At 47.4% G+C, this 25472-nt stretch overlaps 1 protein-coding gene across 1 annotated transcript in view; it reads right to left on the minus strand.

The window, feature by feature from the left end:
- Window positions 1-25472, minus strand: part of atat1 (alpha tubulin acetyltransferase 1) — a 70607-nt gene continuing 45135 nt past the window's right edge. The window contains exons 12-14 of the mRNA XM_063048131.1: window positions 11181-11287; window positions 9542-9587; window positions 1-2549 (exon numbers count right to left, since the gene is read on the minus strand). Of these exons, the coding sequence (XP_062904201.1) occupies window positions 2216-2549; window positions 9542-9587; window positions 11181-11287 (487 nt within the window). The 3' untranslated portion in view covers window positions 1-2215. The remainder of the gene's footprint in view (window positions 2550-9541; window positions 9588-11180; window positions 11288-25472) is intronic.

The raw sequence follows: 25472 nt of genomic DNA on the forward strand, positions 1-25472 counted from the left end.
CTAATCTCAGGGTGACACATGTACATGGTGACCTATATGTACTTTGACCTTTGGCCATGACCCACGGGTTAAGGTACAGATGACGCAAAGCTATGCACGCATATAAAAATACTTTAATTGCAAACAGTCTTCTCCACAAATACACCACTGTTACATACGTTAATAATTTAATAGACAAACGCAGGGCAAACTACCCGTGCTACAAAGGAAGGGGGAGGTGTCACCACAACCCCTAAGGCACAGAAGGTAGATACACATTGAAATCTTCATGCACATGCACATAATACTTCTTGGCGTTGAACGGAAACACCTGGTTTGAACAGTAAATATCTTATTTCACTCTTGCATTGTGTCGCCCTAACAACTCAATGGGGAAGGGTGAATCCGACAGGATATATGAACGTTTCACAACAGAATCCTCTCGGTTAAAAACTAGTAAAATGCTCATGACACTTCAGTAATAATTAACAAGGAGTCCTAGTGTATTAATTGCACGGGTAACAGCAAGTGGGAGGTCAGAGACAGACTTGTACAGGATTTGTATAGTATTGGGGGGCAGGATGGGAATCAACTTTGGTCAAGCGGAGCAAGAAGCACTTTGTTATACCGTATCGTCATACTGACATGGGAGGCCATTCAGCCCACTGAGTCCTTGCAATACCATTCCCTGTGCCCCGTTCCCTCTCCCATGCGCACTGGGAGCAATTTACAACTGACTCCCACCGTCTCCGAGGATGTGGGAGGAAACTGGAACACCCAGGGTGAATGTGCAAACTGCACACACGGACCGGGATCGGGATCTAACTCTGTGGATTTGGAGCTCTGGGGCTGTGTGGCAGCATCTCCACCCACCCCGCCACCTACCACAAGGTTTTTACGTTGGCGATCACCTTAGATGCGTTGGGAAGATACATCTTCCTGAGGCTGACGACAACAGGAGCTGATTTGTAAGCATTAAGTAACTGTGTACAGGTCCACGTCCCTTGCAGTGTCACCACCCAAAGGTGGTCGATCCAGTTAAGGACAGAACGGGGAAAACAAGAAGACCAGGAGGAGCTCGGAGGAGCACCCTGGGAGTTCAGAGACTGCGGAATAGGAAAAGTGGAAGAGCGCGAGTTTGGCTGAGGGGAGGTGGAGCTGGTGTCCGGCCGTGACGTGGGAGCATGAATCAGCCGGGTCCGGCTGACCCAGTTGTGGGTTCCACACTCTGGGCAGCTCAGAGACTGGGGAGGCAAAGTCTCTCACAGGCGCTGCTCGACCGGCTGAGCTCCTCCGGTGGGTTGTTGGAAACACCATGAGAAACTCTGCCGTGCTGCTGGGAACACCACGGGGTGGGGGTGGGAGTTCCTCTATTATGCCTGGGGGAGGTCCGAACTTGGAAGTTAGTTGCAGTTAGGTTTGGAACAGGGGATGGGGATGGGTGTTACTCCAAGTTTCCCCTGTCACCTCTCTTTATCGGTCACCAAGGCAGCAGCAGCTCCCTGCTCCTGGCAGTCAGACTCAGAGGCACAAGAGATTCTGCACATGTTGGAAATTCAGAGCAACACACACAAGGAGCTGGAGGAACGCAGCGGGTCAGGCAGGAAATATGGGGTGGGGGGATACACAGTCGACATTTTGGGTGACGCCTTTCATCAGGGCTGGAAACCATTTCCTTGCCAGTCCCGATGAAGGGTCTTCACAGGTGTTGCCTGATTCGCTGAGTTCCTCCAGCATTTTGTGTGATATTGGGTATATTTAGAGGGGAGGTTGACAGGTACTTGATTAGTGAGGGCATCAAATGTTACGGGGAGAAAGCAGGAGAAGGGGTTCAGAGGAGAAATAAGGCAGCCATGATGGAATGGCAGAGCAGACTCGATGGGCCGAATGGCATAATTCTGCTCCTGTGAGCTATGGCGATGTCCCTTTGGTCTGTGTTCAGCCTCCCCCTGACAGTGGAGGAGACCAAGGGCAGGCAGGTGAATGAGGAATGGGGGGAGTTGGAATGACAGCAACCAGGAGCTCCAGGTGGTCACGTTGGACTGAGAGCAGGGGCTCAGTGTCACAGTTTGCTCCTGGTCTCTGACAGACCGTCCCAGGCTCCGAGTCTGTGAAACGACTGGTTCTCCGGACCCTGTTACAGCTTCCCCCACAGAGACAACCCCCGGCAACCTCTGAGGGGGAGGGTGGGGGCGCAATGCTGGCCGGTCTCCTCTGGGAATAAGGGTGCCCGGCTTCACCAGGGACGGGTATTCCTGAACTTGTTCTTGTGGCGGATCCACTGGGGGTGGGAGACGAGAGCGGAGCCTGACCAAGGAACGGGATCACCACCACACCAGGGGGACTGGCTGGGTGCCAGCTGGCGGCAGCCGCTCGGACTATGCCCCACTGCCTCTCTCTGCTCGGGTGACTGATCCCTCTGACCCAGGCCTGGACCTCCCTCGTGCCTTGGGGCCGGGGGAGGCTCGTGCCTCCCTGGAGGGTCTGTGTCCTGGGAGAGGTGCTTCAGGTCCAAGGCTGGGATGGGATGGGTCAGAAGTTTGGCCCCGCCGCTCTGGCATCCTGTGCCCCTGCATTGAGGAAACATAGGAGGTTAGGTTGAGATGGGCACAGCTGATCCGATCAGTCAATACGTCCCCCCACCCCAAAACAACGTGGTAGGGTGGTTTCCACATTCGCGTGATAACAGGTCACCCGGGACAGAAACAGCCCCCATCCTGAAGGACCCTCACCACCCAGGACATGCCCTCATCTCATTCCAACCATCACGGAGGAGGTACAGGAGCCCAAAGACCCACACTCAACCTTTTAGGAACAGCTTCTTCCCCACAACCACCAGCTTTCTAAATGGTCCATGACCCCATGAGCACTACCTCACATTTTATTCTCCATTAACACGATTGTTTATGTTTCTCATGCTAACATTGCAATTGTTCAATGTATTGCACTGTAGTGCAGAACAAATTTCAGGATATACTGTCAGTGATAGTAAACCTGATTCCGATTCTGCTGACCATGGAGAGTCACCAACACAGCCCAGTCCATCTTGCAAACCAGCCAGTGTAGTAAAGGACCCCTCCCACCCTGATTGGGCAGTGCATAGAAAAGCCCCAGGCTTAAGGGCAGCTTCTAACCAGCTGTATCAGACCTCTTAAGAGTTGATTAACAACTAACCCTCGATCTATCTCATCACAGCCGTTGCACCTTATTGCCTGCCTGCCTGCACTGCATGTTTACTGCAGCTCAAATGCTGCATTCCCTTTGTATTACCTTGATGAACTTTGCTTGGAAGGATCTGTCCTAATGGCATGCAAACTAATGATACATATGCGTCTTTTTGGAAGGTCGAACTTGAAGGCAGAGTAAGAGGAGGTTTACTAAAATGTTACCTGGGTTTCATCTCCTAAGTTACAGAGAAAGCTTGAACAAGTTAGGTCTTTATTCTTTGGAGCGTAGAAGGTTGAGGGGGGACTTGATAGAGATGTTTAAAATTATGAGGGGGATAGATAGAGTTGATGTGGATAGGCTTTTTCCATTGAGAGTGGGGGAGATTCAAACAAGAGGACATGAGTTGAGAGTGAAAGGGCAAAAGTTTAGGGGTAACATGAGGGGGAACTTCTTTACTCAGAGAGTGGTAGCTGTGTGGAACGAGCTTCCAGCAGAAGTGGTTGAGGCAGGATCGATGTTGTCATTTAAAGTTAAATTGGATAGATATATGGACAGGAAGGGAATGGAGGGTTATGGGCTGAGTGCAGGTTGGTGGGACTAGGTGAGAGTAGGAGTTCGGCATGGACTAGAAGGGCCGAGATGACCTGTTTCCGTGCTGTAATTGTCATATGGTTATATGTTATATGGTTAATGGCAGGATTCCTAGCAGTGTGGAGGAACAGAGACACCTTGGGGGCTGCAAAGTCCCTGTACAACAATAGGGTTGTTAGGAAGATATTTGGTGTGTTGATCTTCATCAGTCGAAGGATTGAGTTCAAGAGTCGCGAGGTAATAGAAACGTAGAAACATAGAAAATAGGTGCAGGAGTAGGCCATTCGGCCCTTCGAGCCTGCACCGCCATTTATTATGATCATGACTGATCCTCCAACTCAGAACCCCGCCCCAGCCTTCCCTCCATACCCCCTGACCCCCGTAGCCACAAGGGCCATATCTAACTCCCTCTTAAATATAGCCAATGAACTGGCCTCAACTGTTTCCTGTGGCAGAGAATTCCACAGATTCACCACTCTCTGTGTGAAGAAGTTTTTCCTAATCTCGGTCCTAAAAGGCTTCCCCTCTATCCTCAAACTGTGGCCCCTCGTTCTGGACTTCCCCAACATCGGGAACAATCTTCCTGCATCTAGCCTGACCAATCCCTTTAGGATCTTATACGTTTCAATCAGATCCCCCTTCAATCTTCTAAATTCCAACGAGTACAAGCCCAGTTCATCCAGTCTTTCTTCATATGAAAGCCCTGCCATCCCAGGAATCAATCTGGTGAACCTTCTTTGTACTCCCTCTATGGCAAGGATGTCTTTCCTCAGATTAGGGGAACAAAACTGCACACAATACTCCAGGTGTGGTCTCACCAAGGCCTTGTACAACTGCAGTAGTACCTCCCTGCTCCTGTACTCGAATCCTCTCGCTATAAATGCCAGCATACCATTCGCCTTTTTCACCGCCTGCTGTACCTGCATGCCCACTTTCAATGACTGGTGTATAATGACACCCAGGTCTCGTTGCACCTCCCCTTTTCCTAATCGGCCACCATTCAGATAATAATCTGTTTTCCTATTTTTGCCACCAAAGTGGATAACTTCACATTTATCCACATTAAATTGCATCTGCCATGAATTTGCCCACTCACCCAACCTATCCAAGTCACCCTGCATCCTCTTAGCATCCTCCTCACTGCTAACACTGCCACCCAGCTTCGTGTCATCCACAAACTTGGAGATGCTGCATTTAATTCCCTCATCCAAGTCATTAATATATATTGTAAACAACTGGGGTCCCAGCACTGAGCCTTGCGGTACCCCACTAGTCACCGCCTGCCATTCTGAAAAGGTCCCGTTTATTCCCACTCTTTGCTTCCTGTCTGCTAACCAATTCTCCACCCACACCAATACCTTACCCCCAATACCGTGTGCTTTAAGTTTGCACACTAATCTCCTGTGTGGGACCTTGTCAAAAGCCTTTTGAAAATCCAAATATACCACATCCACTGGTTCTCCCCTATCTACTCTACTAGTTACATCCTCAAAAAATTCAATGAGATTCGTCAGACATGATTTTCCTTTCACAAATCCATGCTGACTTTGTCCGATCATTTCACCGCTTTCCAAATGTGCTGTTATCACATCCTTGATAACTGACTCCAGCAGTTTCCCCACCACCGACGTTAGGCTAACCGGTCTATAATTCCCCGGTTTCTCTCTCCCTCCTTTTTTAAAAAGTGGGGTTACATTAGCCACCCTCCAATCCTCAGGAACTAGTCCAGAATCTAACGAGTTTTGAAAAATTATCACTAATGCATCCCCTATTTCTTGGGCTACTTCCTTAAGCACTCTAGGATGCAGACCGTCTGGCCCTGGGGATTTATCTGCCTTCAATCCCTTCAACTTACCTAACACCACTTCCCTACTAACATGTATTTCGCTCAGTTCCTCCATCCCACGGGACCCTCTGTCCCCTACTATTTCTGGAAGATTATTTGTCCTCCTTAGTGAAGACAGAACCAAAGTAATTATTCAATTGGTCTGCCATGTCCTTGCTCCCCATAATCAATTCACCTGTTTCTGTCTGCAGGGGACCTACATTTGGCTTTACCAGTCTTTTCCTTTTTACATATCTATAAAAGCTTTTACAGTCCGTTTTTATGTTCCCTGCCAGTTTTCTCTCATAATCTTTTCTCCCCTTCCTAATTAAGCCCTTTGTCCTCCTCTGCTGAACTCTGAATTTCTCCCAGTCCTCAGGTGAGCCACTTTCTCTGGCTAATTTGTATGCTTCTTCTTTGGAATTGATACTATCCCTAATTTCTCTTGTCAGCCACCGGTGCATTACCTTCCTTGATTTATTCTTTTGCCAAACTGGGATGAACAATTGTTGTAGTTCATCCATGCAACCTTTAAATGCTTACCATTGCATATCCACCGTCAATCCTTTAAGAGTCATTTGCCAGTCTATCTTAGCTAATTCACGTCTCATACCTTCAAAGTTACCCCTCTTTAAGTTCAGAACCTTTGTTTCTGAATTAACTATGTCACTCTCCATCTTAATGAAGGATTCCACCATATTATGGTCACTCTTACCCAAGGGGCCTCTCACGACAAGATCGCTAATTAACCCTTCCTCATTGCTCAAAACCCAGTCCAGAATAGCCTGCTCTCTAGTTGGTTCCTCGACATGTTGGTTCAAAAAACCATCCCGCATACATTCCAAGAAATCCTCTTCCTCAGCACCTTTACCAATTTGGTTCACCCAATCTACATGTAGATTGAAGTCACCCATTATAACTGCTGTTCCTTTATTGCACACATTTCTAATTTCCTGTTTAATACCATCTCCGACCTCACTACTACTGTTAGGTGGCCTGTACACAACTCCCACCAGCGTTTTCTGCCCCTTAGTGTTACGCAGCTCTACCCATATCGATTCCACATCTTCCCGGCTTATGTCCTTCCTTTCTATTGCGTTAATCTCTTCTTTAACCAGCAACGCCACCCCACCTCCCCTTCCTTCATGTCTATCCCTCCTGAATATTGAATATCCCTGAACGTTGAGCTCCCATCCCTGGTCACCCTGGAGCCATGTCTCTGTGATCCCAACTATATCATAATCATTAATAACAATCTGCACTTTCAATTCATCCACCTTATTACGAATGCTCCTTGCATTGACACACAAAGCCTTCAGGCGCTCTTTTACAACTCTCTTAGCCCTTATACAATTATGCTGAAAAGTGGCCCTTTTTAATGCTTGCCCTGGATTTCTCAGCCTGTCACTTTTACTTTTCTCCTTTGTACTTTTTGCTTCTACCCTCACTTTACACCCCTCTGTCTCTCTGCACTGGTTCCCATCCCCCTGTTGTGAACTAACCTCCTCACGCCTGGCCTCTTTAATTTGATTCCCACCCCCCAACCATTCTAGTTTAAAGTCAATAGAAAATGAATGTCAAACCTTCCTCGCCTCACCCGCTTCCGCCTAAGCCCGGTGAGCCGAAGCCCTTAAGTCTTCACTCTGCTCCCGGCTCACTCCGCCGCCCGCAAACTATGCTGCCCGCTCTATGAATGGGCTATGAATGTTGTAGCTCAATAAACTCTGGTGTATTGTGTTCAGTTCTGGTCACCTCATCCTGCAGAGGAGATTCACTAGCGTTCTGCCTGGATTAGAGAGCATGTCCTATGAGGAAAGGTTGAGCAAGCTAGGGCTTTTCTCCTTCGAGCGAAGGAGGATGAGAGGTGACTTGGTGGATGTGCATAAGATGAGAAGAGACACGGGTGGAGTGGACAGCCAGCGGGTTTATTCCCCAGGGTGGAATTAGTTAATATGAGAGGTGAAGGTATGCCAGAGGCAAGTTGTTTTTTTAATATAAATACGGTGAGTGGTGTGTGCACAGAACACACTGCCAGGGGTGGAGGCAGAGGCGGGCACATCAGGGACATTTAAAATACACTTACAGAGGCACACGGATGAAATGAAAATGGAGGGCTGTGTGGGAGGGAAGGGTTAGGTTGATCTGGAATGGCCTGTACTGTTCTATGTGACAATAAGAAGCCAATTACAAATCCCATGTACCAGCACTTGTTTATGGTTAATACGTTACACCCTCTGTGTCCCTCTCACTGTTGACCGAATTAAAATTAACTCTCTGAGGGGCTTCGACTTCTGCTGTTCATGGTACCTGTCCGACTGTCTGCACCGAGAGCTGCACCCTTTCTCTCACTGAAAGTGGGCAGAAGGAACTGGCCAAACACAGAGCCCCCTCTTAACCAGCAGCCACTGCAGACAACACAGAACATGGTGAAGTTGTGGGCAGCGAAGAATGCTGTCAGGGAATACAGCAGAATACAGATCGGCTGCAGATGTGGGCAGAGAAATGGCAGATGGAGTTTAATCCAGGTAAGTGTGAGGTGTTGCTCTCTGAGAGGTCAAATGCAAGGGGAAAGAATATAGAAAGGGGCATCAGAGTCCTCGAATAATTCAGCACGTTAACAGGCCCTTCAGCCCAACAATGTTGTGCCGACCATGTAACTCACTCTAGAAACTGCCCAGAATTTCCTTACTGCATGGCCCTCTATTTTCCTAATCTTGTAGATGTGCCTTTCCTTCTGGATTACCCCAATCCTGGGTGGGGGGGGGGGAGAAATACTTTGACCTTCCACCTTGTCCGCACTCGTGATTTTATAAACTTCTATCAGGTGGCTCCTCATCCTCCTATGTTCCAGGGAATGAAGATCCAGCGTGTCCATCCCTTCCCCATAACTCAGGTCCTCTCGTCTAGGCAGCATCTTTGTAAATCACTTCAGCACCCTCTCCAACCTGACAATGTCTTTCCTATAACACGGTGACCAAAACCGTACACGACTGCCGTACAGACAGAGCCTGGAGTCCGAGGAAGGGCTGCAGAAGAGGTGCACCAGGATTGTGCCTGAATTGGAGAGTTTTAGCTATGGGTGGTGGGGTGGAGATTTGTCTCGACCAAAGATTTGCCTACCCTCCGCTAGCCTGTAGGTCACCCTTGGGCAATGCTTAGCCCCCTGATCAGGGTCACGTGAAGCCACGGGGAGCCAGATGGCTGTATGAGCAGCTGGTGCATATCACAAGTCCTGGTTATGTGACCACTGACCCTGGGCAGGCAGAATATTGATAAAGGCTGGGGTCACCTGTCTTGTAAAAACACTGCCCAGAAGGCGGCAATGACAAACCACTCCTGTAGAAAAATTTGCCAAGAACAATCATGGTCGGGACCATGATCGCCCACGTCATACGACACGGCAGATAATGAATGAATGCTATGGGAGAGGTTGGTTGGATTGTTTTCTCTGGAATGTCAGATGCTGAGTGGAGACCTTATAGAGGATTATAAAATTACTGGAAGCGTAGATAGGGCAGACTCAAGCGATTCTGTAGATGCTGGGAATCTTGAGCAAAATGTTGGTGGAACTCAGTAAGTCAGGCAGCATCCATATTTCGGGTTTTTGTCAGAAAGGCTAGACAGTCGTGATCTTTTCCCCCAGGGTGGAAATGTCAAATACTAGGTGGCATATGGTTAAGGTGAGGGTGGGGAATTTCAAGGAGATAAGTGAAATTGCTTTTCTTTCCACAGAGAGAGGTGGGTGCCTGGAATACATTGCCAGGGGTGTTGGTGGAAGCAGGTACGGTAGGGAGATTTGAGAAACAATTAGACAGACACGTGACGAGGGGAAGGAAGGGATATGGACTGTGTGCAGGCAGAAAGGTTTAGTACCATATCTGGTACCATATTCAGCAGAGACGTTCTGGGCCAAATGGCCTGTTCTTTTAATCACTGAAGCGGGACACCAAGTTACTGTCACATGTCTGGAATGCTCACCCCAGTCCTGACCGTCTCCTCTGTTCTGACGGGTCCTGGTCCAAATCTGGAAAAAAGACACACTTGTTACACTCGGGGTCCAGCACACGGCTACCCTCTCTCCATGCAAGCCGCTCGAGGGGGGAGGTTGTGAATTTGCGATCCTATGACCTTTGTGCTCACGATGGCCCAGATTTTACACTGGCTCTTGCAACCATTAGGGTGGGGAAGTCCAGAGCATCGAGCAGGAAAGCCAAAGATGAGAGTCCAAAATTGTTCCTCCACGGGGTCCACATTGTAACCTCCCCCTGTACAGACATCAAACAGTCATGAGCAGACGGGAACCTTGATTGATACTCCATCAATTAGCACCAAGTGTGTTGCTTGTGAAATGAGGGAAGGTTTTTAATGTTTACTATGAATTTAATGCTGAGGGTTTATAAGGCATTGGAGTTTTGTGAGCAGTTTTGGGCTCCAAATCTACAAAAGGATGTGCTGACATTGGAGAGGAGGTTCAAGAGAATTATTCCAGGAGGAGCGGTTGATGGCTCTGGGGCTGTACTCCCGGGAGCTTAGAAGAATGGGGGGGGGGTATCTCATTGGAGCCTATCAATTATTGAAAGGGCATGTCAGAGAGGACGTGGCCTTACAGATCTTCTTCTGCTGGTAAATGCCCAGTGGTGTGAATGGTAGCCGGTTCTGACGGGACAGGGGTGAGCACTCCTCCTTCTGGAGGGTGGGTACCTTTCTCTGTTCCTCTTCAGCAGCTCCAGAACACTGTTCTCACAGAGCACCCCAGTCAGATGTCTCCATTCCTTAACAGCTTTCCCAGTGGGACCTTGCGATCTGCCCAAACCCTGGTCTTCGTGTGGAGGGAACCTCCCCTGATTTCATCACCCACTACCTCAGTCCAAAACCCCAGGAGCGGGGTCTAGAGCACCGTGTGGACTCTATCAGGTCTACACAGAGCTTTGAACCCACCAGTTGCTGTCTCTGCCTTCACTCCCCCCAGCCTGGGTCCAGCCACCTCTATTCTTTTCAGATGCAGATTTATTTATCACAGGTACATGGAAACGTGCGTCGTTTGTGTTAACAACCAACACACCCAGGGATGTGCTGGGGGCGGCCCGCGAAGGCCACCACACATTCTGACGCCAACATAGCATGCCCACAGTGCTTGGCAGAACAAACCAGGCGACAAAACAACAGCAGCAAACAAGCCCTATTCCTCACTCACGTACACAGTCCGCTAACCCCAGGACAAGGCTGCCTTTGGCCTCCAGCTCCCTTATGGATTCGCAAGATCTGCATCAGTTAAGCCGAATCATTATCCGCTCCTCTCTCCATGGATGCTGCCTGACCAGCTGAGTATTTCCAGTTTTTTCTGCTCTGGTTCCCACTCACCCTCTGCTGTGTACGGAAATTTCAAGTCCCTCCAAACAGCCTAAGAATGCACGTTCAATTACATCCACTACCCAAAGGCTGGTCTCATGTTCTGTCAAACTCCCTACGGTCAATTCCCTCAGCTGTAAAAGCAAGGACACAGGGAGCAGGAGCTACGGGAAGTCTTTCGTGCCCAGTGGTCTAGAATGGAGCAGCTATGCTACAGGGAACCAAGCTGAGGATGTTTCTTTACCATGGAGAGAGTAAAGTAACTCACAAGGTTCTGTTGACATCGTTGGCCTGTAATCTGGGGACCGAGAGCAGGCTTTGCCGACCGGACACGTGTTCCCTGGGGTAACCTCTTCCTTCGCCTCAGGATCGTCACTGTAAAGGCAAAAGCAGGGGCAGAGAGGACAGGGGAGGGAGGGGTCGGACACGCACACAAGGGAGAGGGAGGAGGAGGAACCGGATTTGGGGAAAGGAGCCGAAGGATGCAAGAGGTGGAATGTTGGCACGATAACAGAGGTGAAGGGGGGTGTGTGGAAAACACAGGTGGAAAACAACAGGATTGTGGAATAAAAACAATGCAAATGTCAAACTGATAAAGGTGTGGATGAGACGGCGCCAAAAATAATGCGCTAAGTCAACTCAAAAACAAAACCTGCAAAAACTGGGGACTAGGTTTGTAAAACTGAGCAGCCACCCCCTACTCGCCCACCCCCGGCGTTGCTAGAGTTGAGGGAACCAGTGTGTGGTAACCATTGCCTCTTCCCTTCTCTGCAAGAATGGGGTTAGCATTATGTAATCCACACAGTGCTGAATGGCCGTTGCAGACAACCGTGCTTAGCTTGGCCTGACTCGGTACAAAGGGCGATTGCCCCAACTTGACAGTGGCCACTCTCAATTTGATGCTGGAATCCAGAATAACACACGATTTGATGGAGGAACCCAGTGGGTCAAGCAGTATCTGTGGAGGGAAATGGACGGTTGAGATCTCTCACATTGACTAAAGGGAAACATCGACTGCTCCTTTGTCTCCACAGATGTTGCCCGACTCCCTGAGTAACTCCAGCAACTTGTGCATTGCTTCAGTTAGATAGTGATCGCCATAAAGCTTCTAGAGGACAATTAGAAGCCAATGTTAGAGTCATAGTGTCATAGAACACTACAGCACAGAACCAAGCCCTTCGGCCCATCTAGTCCATGCCAAACTATTAATCTGCCTAGACCCATTGACCTGCAGCCAGACCATAGACCTCCATACCCCTCCCATCCAAATACCAAACCAAATTTCCCTTAAATGCTGAAATCAAAACCACATCCACCACTTACGCTGGCAGCTCCTTCCACATTTCACCACCTCTGACTGAAGAAGTTCTCCTCGTTCCCCTCAACCTCTACTTGTAGTCTCACCCAACCTCGGTGGAAAAAGCCTGCTTGTATTTACCCTATCTATACACCTCATAATTGTGTATACCTCTATCAAATCACCCCTCAATCTTGACGTTCTAGGGAATAAAGTTCTAATCTATCCAACCTTTCCCTATAACTCAGGTCCCTAAGTCCTAGCAACATGCTTGTAAACTTTCTCTGAACTCTTTCAATCTTATTTACATCTTTCCTGTAGTAGGTGACCAAAACTGCACACAATTCTCCAAATTAGGCCTCACCAATGTCTTTTATAACTTCAACAAAACAGAACCCCTGTTCTCAATACATTGATTTATGAAGGCCAATGTACCAACAGCTTTCTTTATGACCCTATCTACCTGTGATGCCACTTTCAATGAATGATGGACCTGTATTCCCAGATCCCTTTGTTCTACCACGCTCCTCAGTGCCTTACCATTCACCATGCAAGATCTACCCTGCTTAGTCCTTGCAAGTGCAACACCTCACACTTGCTCGCCTGCATTTAATTCCATTTGCCATTTTCAGCCAGTTTTCCAGCTGGTCCACATCCCGATACAAACTCTGATAGTCTTCCTCGCTGTCCGCTGCATCCCCAATCTTGGTGTCATCTGCAAATTTGCTGATCCAGTTTACCACATTATCATCCAGATCGTTGAGATAGATAACAAATAACAATGGACCCAGCACCAATCCCTGTGGCTCAGCACTGGTCACAGGCCTCCAGTCAGAGAGGCAACCATTTACTACCACACTTTGGCTTCTCCCACAAAGCCAATTTACTATCTCATCATGAATGCCAAGCGACTGAACCTTCCTGACTGACTTCCCATGTAGGACCTTGTCAAAGGCCACGTCCAGAAAATGTATGTCGACAATGTCTGCTTCCCTGGTAACTTCCTTGAAAAACTCTACAAGATTAGTTACACACGATCTACCATGCTGACTATCCCCCAATTAGTTTCAGTCTATCCAAATACTCATACCTGGTCCCTTAGAATATCTTCCAATAACTTTACCACTACTGATGTCAGCGGCCTGTAATTTATTGGCTTAATTCCAGAGCCTTTCTTAAACCACAGGAAAACATTAACTCTCCTCCAATCCTCCAGCACATCACCCATGGCTAAGCATGCTTTAAATATTTTTGCTAGGCTCCCTGCAATTTCTGCACTAGCCTCCCATAGGGTCTGAGGGAACACCCGTCAGGCCCTGGGGATTTATCCACCCTAATCTGCCTCAAGACAGCAAACACCTCCTCCTCTGTAATCTGTATAGAGTCCATGACCTCACTGTTGCTTTGCCTCACTCTGTGTCCTTCACCCAAATGAATACAGATGCAAAAATCCATTTAAGATCTCCCCCATCTCATTTGGCTCCATGCATAGGTTACCACTCTGATCTTCTGGAGGACCAATTTTGTCCCTTGCTGTCCCTTATGCTCCTGGATATATCTGCACAATCCTTTAGGATTCTCCTTCACCTCATCTCCTACAGCACCCTCATACCTTCTTTCAGCCCTCCTGATTTCCTTCTTAAGTGTTACAGTATCTTGTATTATTAGGGATCTCCTGTACCTAATGAAAGATGGCCAGAGTATCTACCTCTGGTCTTCTGATGCTGTAGTCCATCACTTCAAGGTTGTGTGTTCACAGACACTCTACTGTACACTGCTGTTGTAACGTGTGGTTACTGAGTTATTGTCACCTTCCTGTCAGCTTGAATCAGTCTGGCTATTCTTCTCCGACCTCCTTCATTAACAAGATGTCTTTGCCCACACAGCTGTCGCTCACTGGATGATTTTTGTTTCTCCCACCATTCTCTGTAAACTCTAGAGACTGATGTGTGTGAAGATCCCAGGAGATCAGCAGTTTCTGAGATCTTCAAATCAGCCCATCAGGCAAAAACAATCATTCCACTGTCAAAGTCACTTAGATCACATTACTTCCCCAATCTGATGTTTGGTCTGAACAATTAAACCTCTTGGCCATGTCTGCATGCTTTTGTGTTGAGTTCTTGCCACATGATTGACTGATTATACAATTGCATTAATGAGGTGTACAACTGTACCTAATAAAGTGACCACTGAATGTAAATTGCATGTGAAAATAAAAATATATAAAACTATTGATGCTGAAAATCTGAGGGTAAAAGACAAACTGCTGGAAAAACTCAGCAGGTCAGGCTGCATCTGTGGAAGAAGAAATACAGCAAAAGTTTCCCGTCCAAGACTGTTCCTTAGATTGTATACCTAGGAACACAGATCTGGGGAGAGCTGGGACAGAGAGAGAGAATGATCACACACATGTAAAAGGTCCAATCATCCAGGTCTTTATTGTAAACATAGAAACTACATTGCAAGGTCATTCAGTTCCTTATCATCACAGGCATGCAGGAACTAACATATCCATCCACACAAGGGTTACTAGGAATGATAAGGATGTGACCATCAAAAAGACAACATAGTGACCTTAGTGATACAGCACACTCTGCCCCAACATCTCATATGATCTATCCTGGGCCCAGCACACTAATGCAATCACAGAGCAGGCAAGCCAGCGGCTCTATTTCGTTAGTCTGAGGAGATTCAGCATGTCAATAAAGACTGTTTGGGAAAGTACTCTGGCTGGTTACATCACAGCCTGGTATAGAGGCTCTAGTGCACAGGATCGCAAGAGATTGAGGAGGGCTGTCGACTCAGCCAGTTCGATCATGGGCACTACCCTCCCCACTCTCGAGGGCATCACCAAGACGTGGTGCCTCAAGAGGGCGTCATCCATCACCCTCCCCACTTGGGACCTGCCCTCTGCTCGTTACTACCAGCAGGGAGGAGGTCCAGGAACCTGAAAACCCACACTCAACGCCTCTGGAACAGTTTCTTCCCCGCCACCATCAGATTTCTGAACGGTCCACAAACTCATGAACGCTACCTTGTCCTTTTTTATCTGCACCATTTATTTTTGTAATTCATTTATGTCTTTGCACTGTACTGCTGCAAAACAACCAATTTCTCGTCATGAAAGTCAGTGATGATAAACCTGATTCTCAGCAGATGCAAGATAAATGCAAGAGAGGTGATGTACTGTCTGCAATTCCAGATTTCCCTGCCCCTCCAATTACCAAGCAGGCGAGCAATCATCCCTGGGGATATTCACTCTGCAACACTCCCCCCTTCAGCAGAGAGTGCACCTTGATATCACCTGCCCACTCCTCAATACAGAATTCACAGGTGAGATGGGCTGGATACCAGGGTACAGAGGGGTGGCCTCTGCCCTCAATTGCTGGCTGTGGAGGTGCCTTCAACCACGTCCAATGTGACCCTCATCACTGGTTTGCCCCAGGGACAGAGTCAGTGGCCAACTGATAGACGCCGCGGTCTATCTCCTTCTACTGTTATTGGCCCCTCGTAGCCTAACTCAGATCTGTCGACTCGTAAACTCCCACTGCACCAGCTGAAACCAGCAGCTTCAGCAGAGTGAGCTGGGGTCAGCCCGATTTCGAAAGCAAGGCCAATGCGACACTTGAAGTAGCTACCATTCCACCTGCTGGAACTGCGCCAATTGCCGGCAGGACAATGCAGGCAGCAGTGTGAATGTACAGAAGATGTTCAGGAAGGGGTGTGGATCTGGGCAACTGGGGTCACGTCGGGGTAGAGCAGGGACAAGTTGCAAACATAAATTCAGACAATCTGGTCACTTCTTAACACCGCCAATAACAGAGGAGGTGGTAGTGGTGGGTGCAGTTGACAGATACTCAAGGATTAACCTTAATCTCCATATGCTTACAGTATTTGGACAGATACATCGGATAGATGAGGCTTAGAGAGACTTGGGCCAAACACAGGCAGGTGCAACTAGTTCAGGAGACACCTTGGAGGACTTGGGCTGGAGGACCTGTGTATACCGCTGGGAATCTATACATTAGGACTCAATATTAACATCATCAACACATTAAGAAATAGACAAGGACCAGAATATTGCCCAGGTAATGATCCTATGATGCCAACTTTGCAACTTGGCCTTGGATTTTACTCTGCTGATCAATGGGAAATACTGGACAGGGACATCAGTCCCCTGGGGCTGGGCACGCAGGGACTTGTTGCTCCAAGGGTTTCAGATCTCCCTCAGCCACGTTTCTGAGCCGGGCAGTCCGAAACCAGGCTGCTCTACCTGGACCCAGTCTCTCACACATTTGGAACCATGCCCTATGAGTAACCTCAAGATGACTTGCCAATCATCAGGGTTGTCAACAGACATCTAACCGGCTCTCTCACATCCTTTCAACTCTCTCCTAACCAGTCTAATACCTAAAACCCAAGAGATTCTGCAGATAATAGGCAGGAGAAAATCCCGAGCAACGCACACAAATGCTGGAGGGACTCAGTGGGTCAGGCAGCATCCATGGAGGGGAATAAAGAGTTGACGTTGCAGGCCAAGACTCTTCATCAGGACTGGAGAAGCCTTTGTGGGGGGGGGGGGAATGTTGGGAAGATGACAGAATAAGGTGGGGGAGAGGGAGGAGTACCAGCTGGTACAGCAGGGGAGGGTGGGTGTGTGAGAAGGATATAAAATACGAAGCTGGAAGGGGATGGGTAGAAGAGGTAAAGGGCTGAGGGAAAAAACCTAATAGGAGCGGATTGTGGACTATGGGAGAAAGGGAAGGAGGAGGGGAACCAGAGGGAGGCGATACGCAGGCAAGTGGAGAAAGGGTGAGAAGGTAACCGGAACGGGGAATGGGAAAAGAGGGGTGGGGGCAGGAGGCGAAGTTACCATGATATTAATGTTGGAGGCTACCCAGACAGAATATGAGATGTTGCTCCTCCAACCTGAGTCTGGCCTCATCATGGCAGTAGAGGAGGTCGTGGACAGATGTGCCAACATGGGAATGGGAAGTCGAATTAAAACGGGTGGCCACCTGGACAAAGTGAAGGTGCTCAGTAAAGAAGTTCCCCATTCTACATGGGGGTCTCACCAATGTAGAGGAGGCTGCACCATGACCACTGGATACAACAAATGTCTCCCAACAGACCAGTCACGATCATAGAGCTATACAGCACAGAAACAGGCCCTTTGGCCCATCTTGTCCATGTCAACTGTGGTGCTTCTCTATGCTAATCACATTTGCCTGCATTAGGCCCCGATCCCTGCACTACTTTCCCACCCTAGTACCTGTCCAAATGGCTTTAAAATGTCACTGTTCCTTTAAAGAAGAGAACCTTTATTTGTTACATGTACGTACATCAAAAGATGCAGGGAAATGCATCGTCTGTATCAAATGAAATTCATCTGGGAAGCTCACAAGTACCATCACAGGTCTGCAGCTAACACAGCTTGCCCAAAACTCACTAGCGCCTTTGGAATGTGGGAGGCCATGGGGAGAACGTACACACAGCAGCAGGAATCGAGCCCCAAACTCATAGCTGGTGCTGTAAAGTGACTGCACTAACCACCATGCTACTGCGCGTGGGTCTTTTGTCGGGTGACCTCAACAGTCTACTATCTACTTGGTTTGGGGTGCGTGGAACTCCAGAGCCACACTGCTTGGTTATCGAATGCCTGTTAACGTGGGCTAGTGCAAACAGCATCAGCAGCTAGCCACGAACATGACTGCACCAGGTTTGCGCCCTGACAACAAATTATATCTCACTTGCGAGTTTACCATCAAAATGTTCAAATTGAGTTGGACTGCGATTAGTAGACATAACATTTTACAAAACAAGGATGCTGGTGATAAGGTGCCAGAAGTTTTGAGAAGGTAGGATCTAGCTAACTTACAGTCATACTGAAAAAATGGCCGCACAACCCTGCAGTGGTGTTGAGAGGGAAAATAAATCCGTCATGATCAAATGGTGAAGCACTTGATGGGCTGAATGCTCCGGTGTCATTCCAGTTAGTGTAATGCTGTCATAGTTCCAGTGATCTGGCATCTGCAGAATTCCTGTTCTTTCCAGTGATCTGGGTTCAGTTCCTGCTGTTGTCTGTAAGGAGTGCCTGGTTTCCTCCCACATTCCGAAGATGTGCAGGTTAGGGTCAGTGAGTTGTGGGCATGCTGTGTTGACAGCAGAAGCATGGCATGGCGATATTTGTGGGCTCATTTTAAAGATCTTTCTCTTTAAAGTGACAGTGCTCCACTGCCCCCGTCCCTCGGACCCTCCAGAAGTAGCTCTGTGAGATGGTGCTGGAGAGTGATTGCAGCCACCCTGCTTTCAGTGATCGATGGGCTGTCACATTCCCAGCGTGGTCGGAGCTGGACTCATCCAGGAATCCTTCTCTTCCTTGGCCTGTGCCTCAATGGTTATAGTCGTGGGATAATCTAGGACTTTGTGACGTCAGTTGGAAGAAGCCTTTACTGGCTTCGAGCTACGACCTCCTTCGTGCTGCAGTCACCAAACGAAACGACCTGAATATTTCAAGGTAACATCAGAATATTACCTTGGACAGGTACGAGGATAGAAAAGGAGTGCAGGGACATGGGCCTAATGTAGCCAAACAGGGTTGGCATAGATAGTCAGCATGGATCAGATGGGTCGAAGGGCTTGTTAATGTGCTGTACTGCACACTAATTTCTATAGCTCTACTTACCTCTTCTATTCCTTCTCTATACAGAAAGTCCCTAAAAGAATAAACTCCCTGTCCTTCAGCCATAACAGCAACTGATTCAACTCCTGATACACTGAACAACAATAGAGAATTTAAAACAAGCCCTGATGAAGGAACTCAGCCCTGAACATTGACTGTTTATTTCTGTCCATAGTCCTCCTGAGTTCCTCCAGCATTTTTGCTCTGGATTTCCAGCATCTGCAGAATCTCTTGTGTTTAAAATAAGAAAGTCATGGATAAAGTAAAACTCCTGAGAACCAAGTCCTAAAGTTACTGAAAGTCCAGTTACTCTGCTCCACATTGTACGTAAAGATTGACACCGTCTGCCAAAAGCACGTTGTACTGACAATCGGCCAGCTGGAGGTTGGGGCAGGAAAAAGCAGGATTCACCACAATGTCTAAATTACAACACCATCTACTCAATAACAGCTCCACAGGGGCAAACGCTCTACGGTCTACATAACGAGAGTATCTAGCAGCTTCAGCAAACATGACTCGAGACACGAAACTACAGCAAATCGTGGCAGGGTTACTTCTGAAACTAAAAGTAGTGAGTGCAGGAGCGCTCCGTCGTAGAAATTGTCGCACATGGATCGGTCCTGGCTCCTCGCAGCTGGGCAGTCACCTGGTGTAACTGGGGGAGAGGTGCAAACACTGGCCAGGATGGCATGAGTACGGTGCATCAGGAGAGGTTGGGCTGTGTTGAGAACTCAGCTTCTCTACACACAGTTTGCTTGCTTCCTTGCTGAATAACAATTTGTCTTTAACGAAAATAAGATATAGGAGCAGGATTAGGTCATTCCACACTCATAGAGTCTGCTCTGCCATTCCATCACGGCTGATTTATTTTCCCTCTCAACCCCATTCTCCTGCTTTCTCCCCATAACCTCTGACATTCTTACTACTTAAGAACTTATCAACCTCCGCTTCAGATCTAAGTGGAGACTTGGCCTCCGCAGCCGTCTGTGGCAATAGATTCCAGGTCCACCACCCTGCGGAGAAAGAAATTGCTCCTCACTTGTTCTAAAGGGATGTCCTTCTATTCTGAGGCTGTGTCCTCAGGTCCTAAACTCCCCCGCCATAGGAAACGACCGCTCAACGCCCACTCTACCTCGTACATAACCTGTGAATTACGCAAGGGCAAATTTCTGCAACCTGTAACTCGAGGGGTCGACTGCAAAGAGCAGAGCTCCTTCCAGTGACGGAGATAACCAGAGGGCAGAGACCCAAGGGGCTTGGGAAGAGACGAGTGATGAGACAAGAAGCTTCGTCAGTAAATGTAGTGGTGTGTTTAGGACTTGGAGTACCCAAGTGGTACATGGCTTTCCAAAGCGAATTGACCGCGCACTTTGAAAGAGAAAATGAGCAGGGTATGGGGAAAGGGCAGGCCTGGCCTTTGGAAGAACTACAAGGAGTCAAGTGGCCATCATCCTTCCTTGCTATTTCCTGCTTTACACAGAATAGTTCGGAGAATCAGGAGAGAGACACATTGGATAAACTGGTGCTGTTTACTCAAATAGAAACCCAACAAGGCACAACAACTGAACATATACGGTTGTAACATCAGCAAGGTGTCACTGATAATCCCCTGCGTGATGGCACCTCCCCACTCCAACAATACACCTTAGCCTCCACACATCCTGCTGTTTGCTGTTGCTTTAAGCATTGGTTAAAATTCCTTCGTAACACCATTTCTGCACTTCTACGGAGTATGCCTTATCAAAAGAGCAAAACAATGCAGGGATAGTCAGCGATTGGGACCCACACACATTCACTCAAAACAAAAAAAAAATGCTTGACCCTCTTAATCAAGTTGCTTCCCAGTTTAAAAGCTGTAACCTTGACATTGAGACCACCAGTGCGGCCATTGATGAGGAGCCTGCAACTTACTTATACCGCTGGAAGCCAGATTTCCCCACATATCGAAGCCAACTTCTTTCATAAACCTACCTCCCCTTTCGTACCCATCAGGTGTCAACTCTACGCATAAAGACAGCTACAGTCTCCCTCCAGTACCCACTACACAAAAGTACACACATACGTATACCCAAGTACTTATATTAAAACACACGCGCATGTACCAACGTGTGTTCATGCACCACAAGCAGTAAACCAGTCACATAAAGAACACACAGATTCAGGGCAGAGGAGCTTCTGATTCCTCAAGCCTCTTCCACCATTTTATAAGATCTCCGCTGATCTTATTGTTATCTCAACTCTATATTCTTGTCTACCCATAAATATCATTTCACTTCGTCATAAAGAAACACCCAAAGATTCTGACTCCTTGAGGAAGAGAGTTCCAAAGACTTAAGACCCTCAGACCCCCATCTCCGTCCTAAACGGAGAACCCTTTAGTTTTTGTTTAACAGTGATCCCTTCTTCTAGGTTCTTCCCTAAGAGGGAAGATTCCTTCAACATCTGCTCTGACAAAGTCCCTCAGAACCTTATGTGTGATAATTAAATCTCCTCCCACTCCTAACTCTAGAGATACAAAGCTTGTCTGCTCAAGTTATCAGCATAAGGCAACCTGCCATTTCAGACAAGGGTTTAGTAAAACCTTCTCAATGTGTCCAACCATCTTCAGGAGTCAGCACCCATCACTAATGACCCTCACCACTCGGGATATTCTTGTTACTACCCTCGGGGAAGAGGTACAGGAGCCTGAAGACTCTCACCCACTTCTTCCCCTCGACTATCTGAATGGTTCATGAGTCTATGAACATTACCTTATCATTTCTTCCCTTCTGCACTTAGTGTTGCAATTTATAGTAATTGTGTGTCTTTGCACTACAGTCCTGCCAAAAGACAAGAAATTTCACGTCGTATAAGCCAGTGAAAATAAATCGGATCCTGATTCTGATGCACCAACTTCCCTTCTGAACAAGGAGACCAAATCTGTACTTCAGATGGTCTAATGCCCTCTTCTCATTACCACCATCAATCAGGGAGAAGGTACAGGAGTGTAAAGACCCACACTCAATGTTTTAACAGCTTCTTCCCCTCCGCTGTCAGATTTCTGAATGGACCATTAACCCACGAACACGACCTCACTTTCTGCTCTATTCTTGCACTCCTTATTATTTTATATCTTACTGAACGTAGCAATTTTAAAATTTGTTACAGTGTTCTACTGTTGCAAAGCAACACACTTCATGACATATGTCGGTGATAACAAACCTAATTCTGATCAATGCTGCTGCATTAACTCCCTTCTTTTGTATTTAATTCCTTTTGTGCATGCTTGCTGCTCCTGTTCGGAATCCCATTGATGTCTGACAATCCCATTAATCCGGAGGTGTTGGGATGAACTGCAAAACCTCATCTGTTGCTCCAGCAGGGAACACTTCCCACTTCGGCCGTTTGCAAGTCCCACTACTCATCGGGAAGACACGGGCTGCTCCTTTGCAAAACTAAGAACTTTAAAACAGCCCGGGACAGTGTTTAGGATTTATCCACAGGAAAGTATAACAAAGTAGACAACAACTTTAAAAAAATCACAGCTGAGTTAAAAAAAAGGTCAAAGTTCTCTGTAAAAAATATTACATACAAGTTAAAAAAAAGGCCATTAAAGACCATAAAACCCATTAAATACTTTAAAGATTTGTACTTTGCTCAGACACCATGGGAAACAGGAGGGGCTGATGTCAGGGGAATGTCATTTGAAAGAAAGCTGAGAGCGAGTAAGGGAACTGGGAAGGAATGGAGGAGAAAGAGAGACAGAAAACCAGAGGATAGATGAACAAAGAACAGGCTTTCTAACGGTGGCCTAGATACTGAGACAGATTGATAATCGGGGTAATGTACAGACATGCAGACATGCACAGAGCCAGGGCAATCACCGACAGACAAACAAAACAGGTCCAGGTAAACGTATCCTGATCAAATACCATGCATCAGACCAGTTAACTTGGCCTTCACAATACAAACTCCTTTGTTTACCTTGGCCAAACCTCCTGACATGTACAGATTCCACCCAATTTGTTACACTGATCCTCAACCATTGCCACTGCAACAAACACAGCAGAACTTTCCCATCAAGACCATCAGCAATACTATCTGAACTGGCATCCTCCATATCTGGGTTACCCCTACACTTGGAACATTACAGCTCAGTTTAGGACCTTTGGCCCACGATGTTGCGTTGACCTTTTAATCTACTCCAAGATCAATCTAACCCTTCCTTCGTACAAAGTCCTCCATATCTCTATCATCCACATTCGTATCTAAGAGTTTCTTAAATATCCCTAATGTATCTGCCTCTGCCACCAAACCGGGGGAGGGTGTTCCACACACCCACCACTCCCTCCGTGAAAAACTCTGACGGTTTCCTTTAATCACCTTAAAATTTTGCCCCCATGTAGTTCCACCCATTTCCACCCTGGGTAAAAGTCTCTGGCCATCCACTCGATCTATGCCTATGATCATCTTGTACACCTCTATCAAGTCACCTCGCACACTCCTTCACTCCAGAGATAAAAGCCCTGGCTCACTCAACCCATCCTCTCCAATCTTGTTACCCAATAGTGCACAGGTTGGCTTGACACTTTGCAGCCTATATAAAATTCATCCCACCAGAAGCTCTGCTGTTTGTATCCCAACACATCCCACCTTGGCCTGCTGAACCCACCCACTCACTCATTGCACAGTTTTGTAGTTCTCATCCTCGTCTCCAAATGCATCTCTTGGCCCCTCCTTATCGCTGTAACGTCCTCTGGCCACGCACTTCTCTGATCTCTGTTCTCCTCCAGCTCTGGAAACTTGGACAGCCGCTTCACCCCCTCCCCATTGCAGTCTGTACCTTGACCCCTGGGATCCGTCCCAGCAAACTTTGTCTCCTTTCCCTCATCCTCTCAGAGCCTCTTCATGAAAACTACCAAAATGTCTGTCGCCATTTACATCGGCAGTGCCAAACATTGCTCCTGTGAAGACCTGTGTCCTTTGAATTCCTTGGACAACTTTTAAGAGGATACCTTAAAATTATATTAGAATGTTGTGTATTGTTCTACATCATATAGAACATAGCATTTTTACAGGCCCTCCATTTCACAATGTGCTGAACTAATTAAAGATTAAATGTAGTAATTAAAATTAAAGCTAGTAATTGAACACTTAACTAAACTAAACCCTTCTGTCCTTATCCTCCTCTGCAGAGTTGTGTGCCTATCTCGGAGTATGTTAAATTTTTTGTTGTATTTGTCTCCACCACTCCAGGCAGTGCATTCCACTCTCTGTGTAAAAACAAACTTGCCCCGCCCCTCTCCTTTGAATTTAGCTCCTCTCACCTTACATGCATAACCCTCCAGTACTTGACATCTCAACCTGGGGAAAAAAGATACTGCCTGCCTGCTCTGTCTATACCTGTCATAATCTATAAACCTCTAGCAAGTCTCCCCTCAGCCTCCACCACTCCAGACAAATCAAAACAAGTTTGTCTAACCTCTCACTGTAGCACCTACCTCCTAATCCAGGCAGCGTCCTGGTAGACCTCTTCTACACCAAAGCTGCCAACCCTTCTTATAGAATTGAATGCAATTGGTGCAGCCTAACCCGACTTTTATAAAGCTGCAACATAACTTCCCGAGTCTTGAACTCAATGCCTTGAGTAATAAGGGCCAGAATGCTGTAAAACACCTTCTGTATCACCCTATCAACTAGTGAAAACTATGCAGCAATGGATCGGTCTTCTAGATCAACACTGTTAAAGGTCCTGTCATTAACTATGTACTGTCCCTTTATATTATACAGAACATAACAGCACAGTACAAGCTCGGCAGCCCGTGATGTTGTGCTGACCTATTAACCTACTCTAAGATCAATCGAACCCTTCCTTCCTACAAGCCAAACAAGAGAAAGTCTACAAATGCTGGAAATCCAAGCAACACACACACAGTGCTGGAGGAACAGGTCCTGACGAAGGATCTCAACCCAAAACGTTGACTGTACTCTTTTCCATAGATGCTGCCTGGCCTGCCGAGTTCCTCCAGCATTGAGTGTGTGTTGCTTCCTACATAGCCGTCCATTTTTCTATCATCCATGCGTCTAAAGAGCTTCTTAAATGCCCTCAATGTATCTGCCTCTAGCACCACTCTAGCATGGCATGCCACACCCCCATTACTCTCTGTTTAAAAATACCTCTAACACCCCCCCACACTTAAAATTATGCCCCTCCATATTAGCCATTTCTGCCCTGGGAAAAAGTCTCTAGCTATCCACTTGATCTAGCTCTCTTTTCATCTGGTGCACCTGCATTAAGTCACCTCTTGTACTCCTTCACTCAACCTTTCCTCATAAGACATGCTCTCCATTCCTTGCAGCATCCAGATAAATCTCCCTTCTACCTTTGCACATCCTTCCTATAACGAGCCGACCAAAATCACCTCAGACAATTTCGATATTCTCGATTTGGCCCACAATGCAGTGCTGACGGGAGTGGCAGGTATATGAGAAACATTAGGTAAAACACATTCAAACTCCTTTACTCTCATGCTTCAGAAGATGCTGCCAGGCCCGCGTGAAGCTCACTCCTGCACACAATACCGCAGCGACCAAGTGGATTT

This window comes from Mobula hypostoma, chromosome 5 (genome assembly GCF_963921235.1).
Source record: "Mobula hypostoma chromosome 5, sMobHyp1.1, whole genome shotgun sequence".
NCBI classification, from domain to species: Eukaryota; Metazoa; Chordata; class Chondrichthyes; order Myliobatiformes; family Myliobatidae; genus Mobula; species Mobula hypostoma.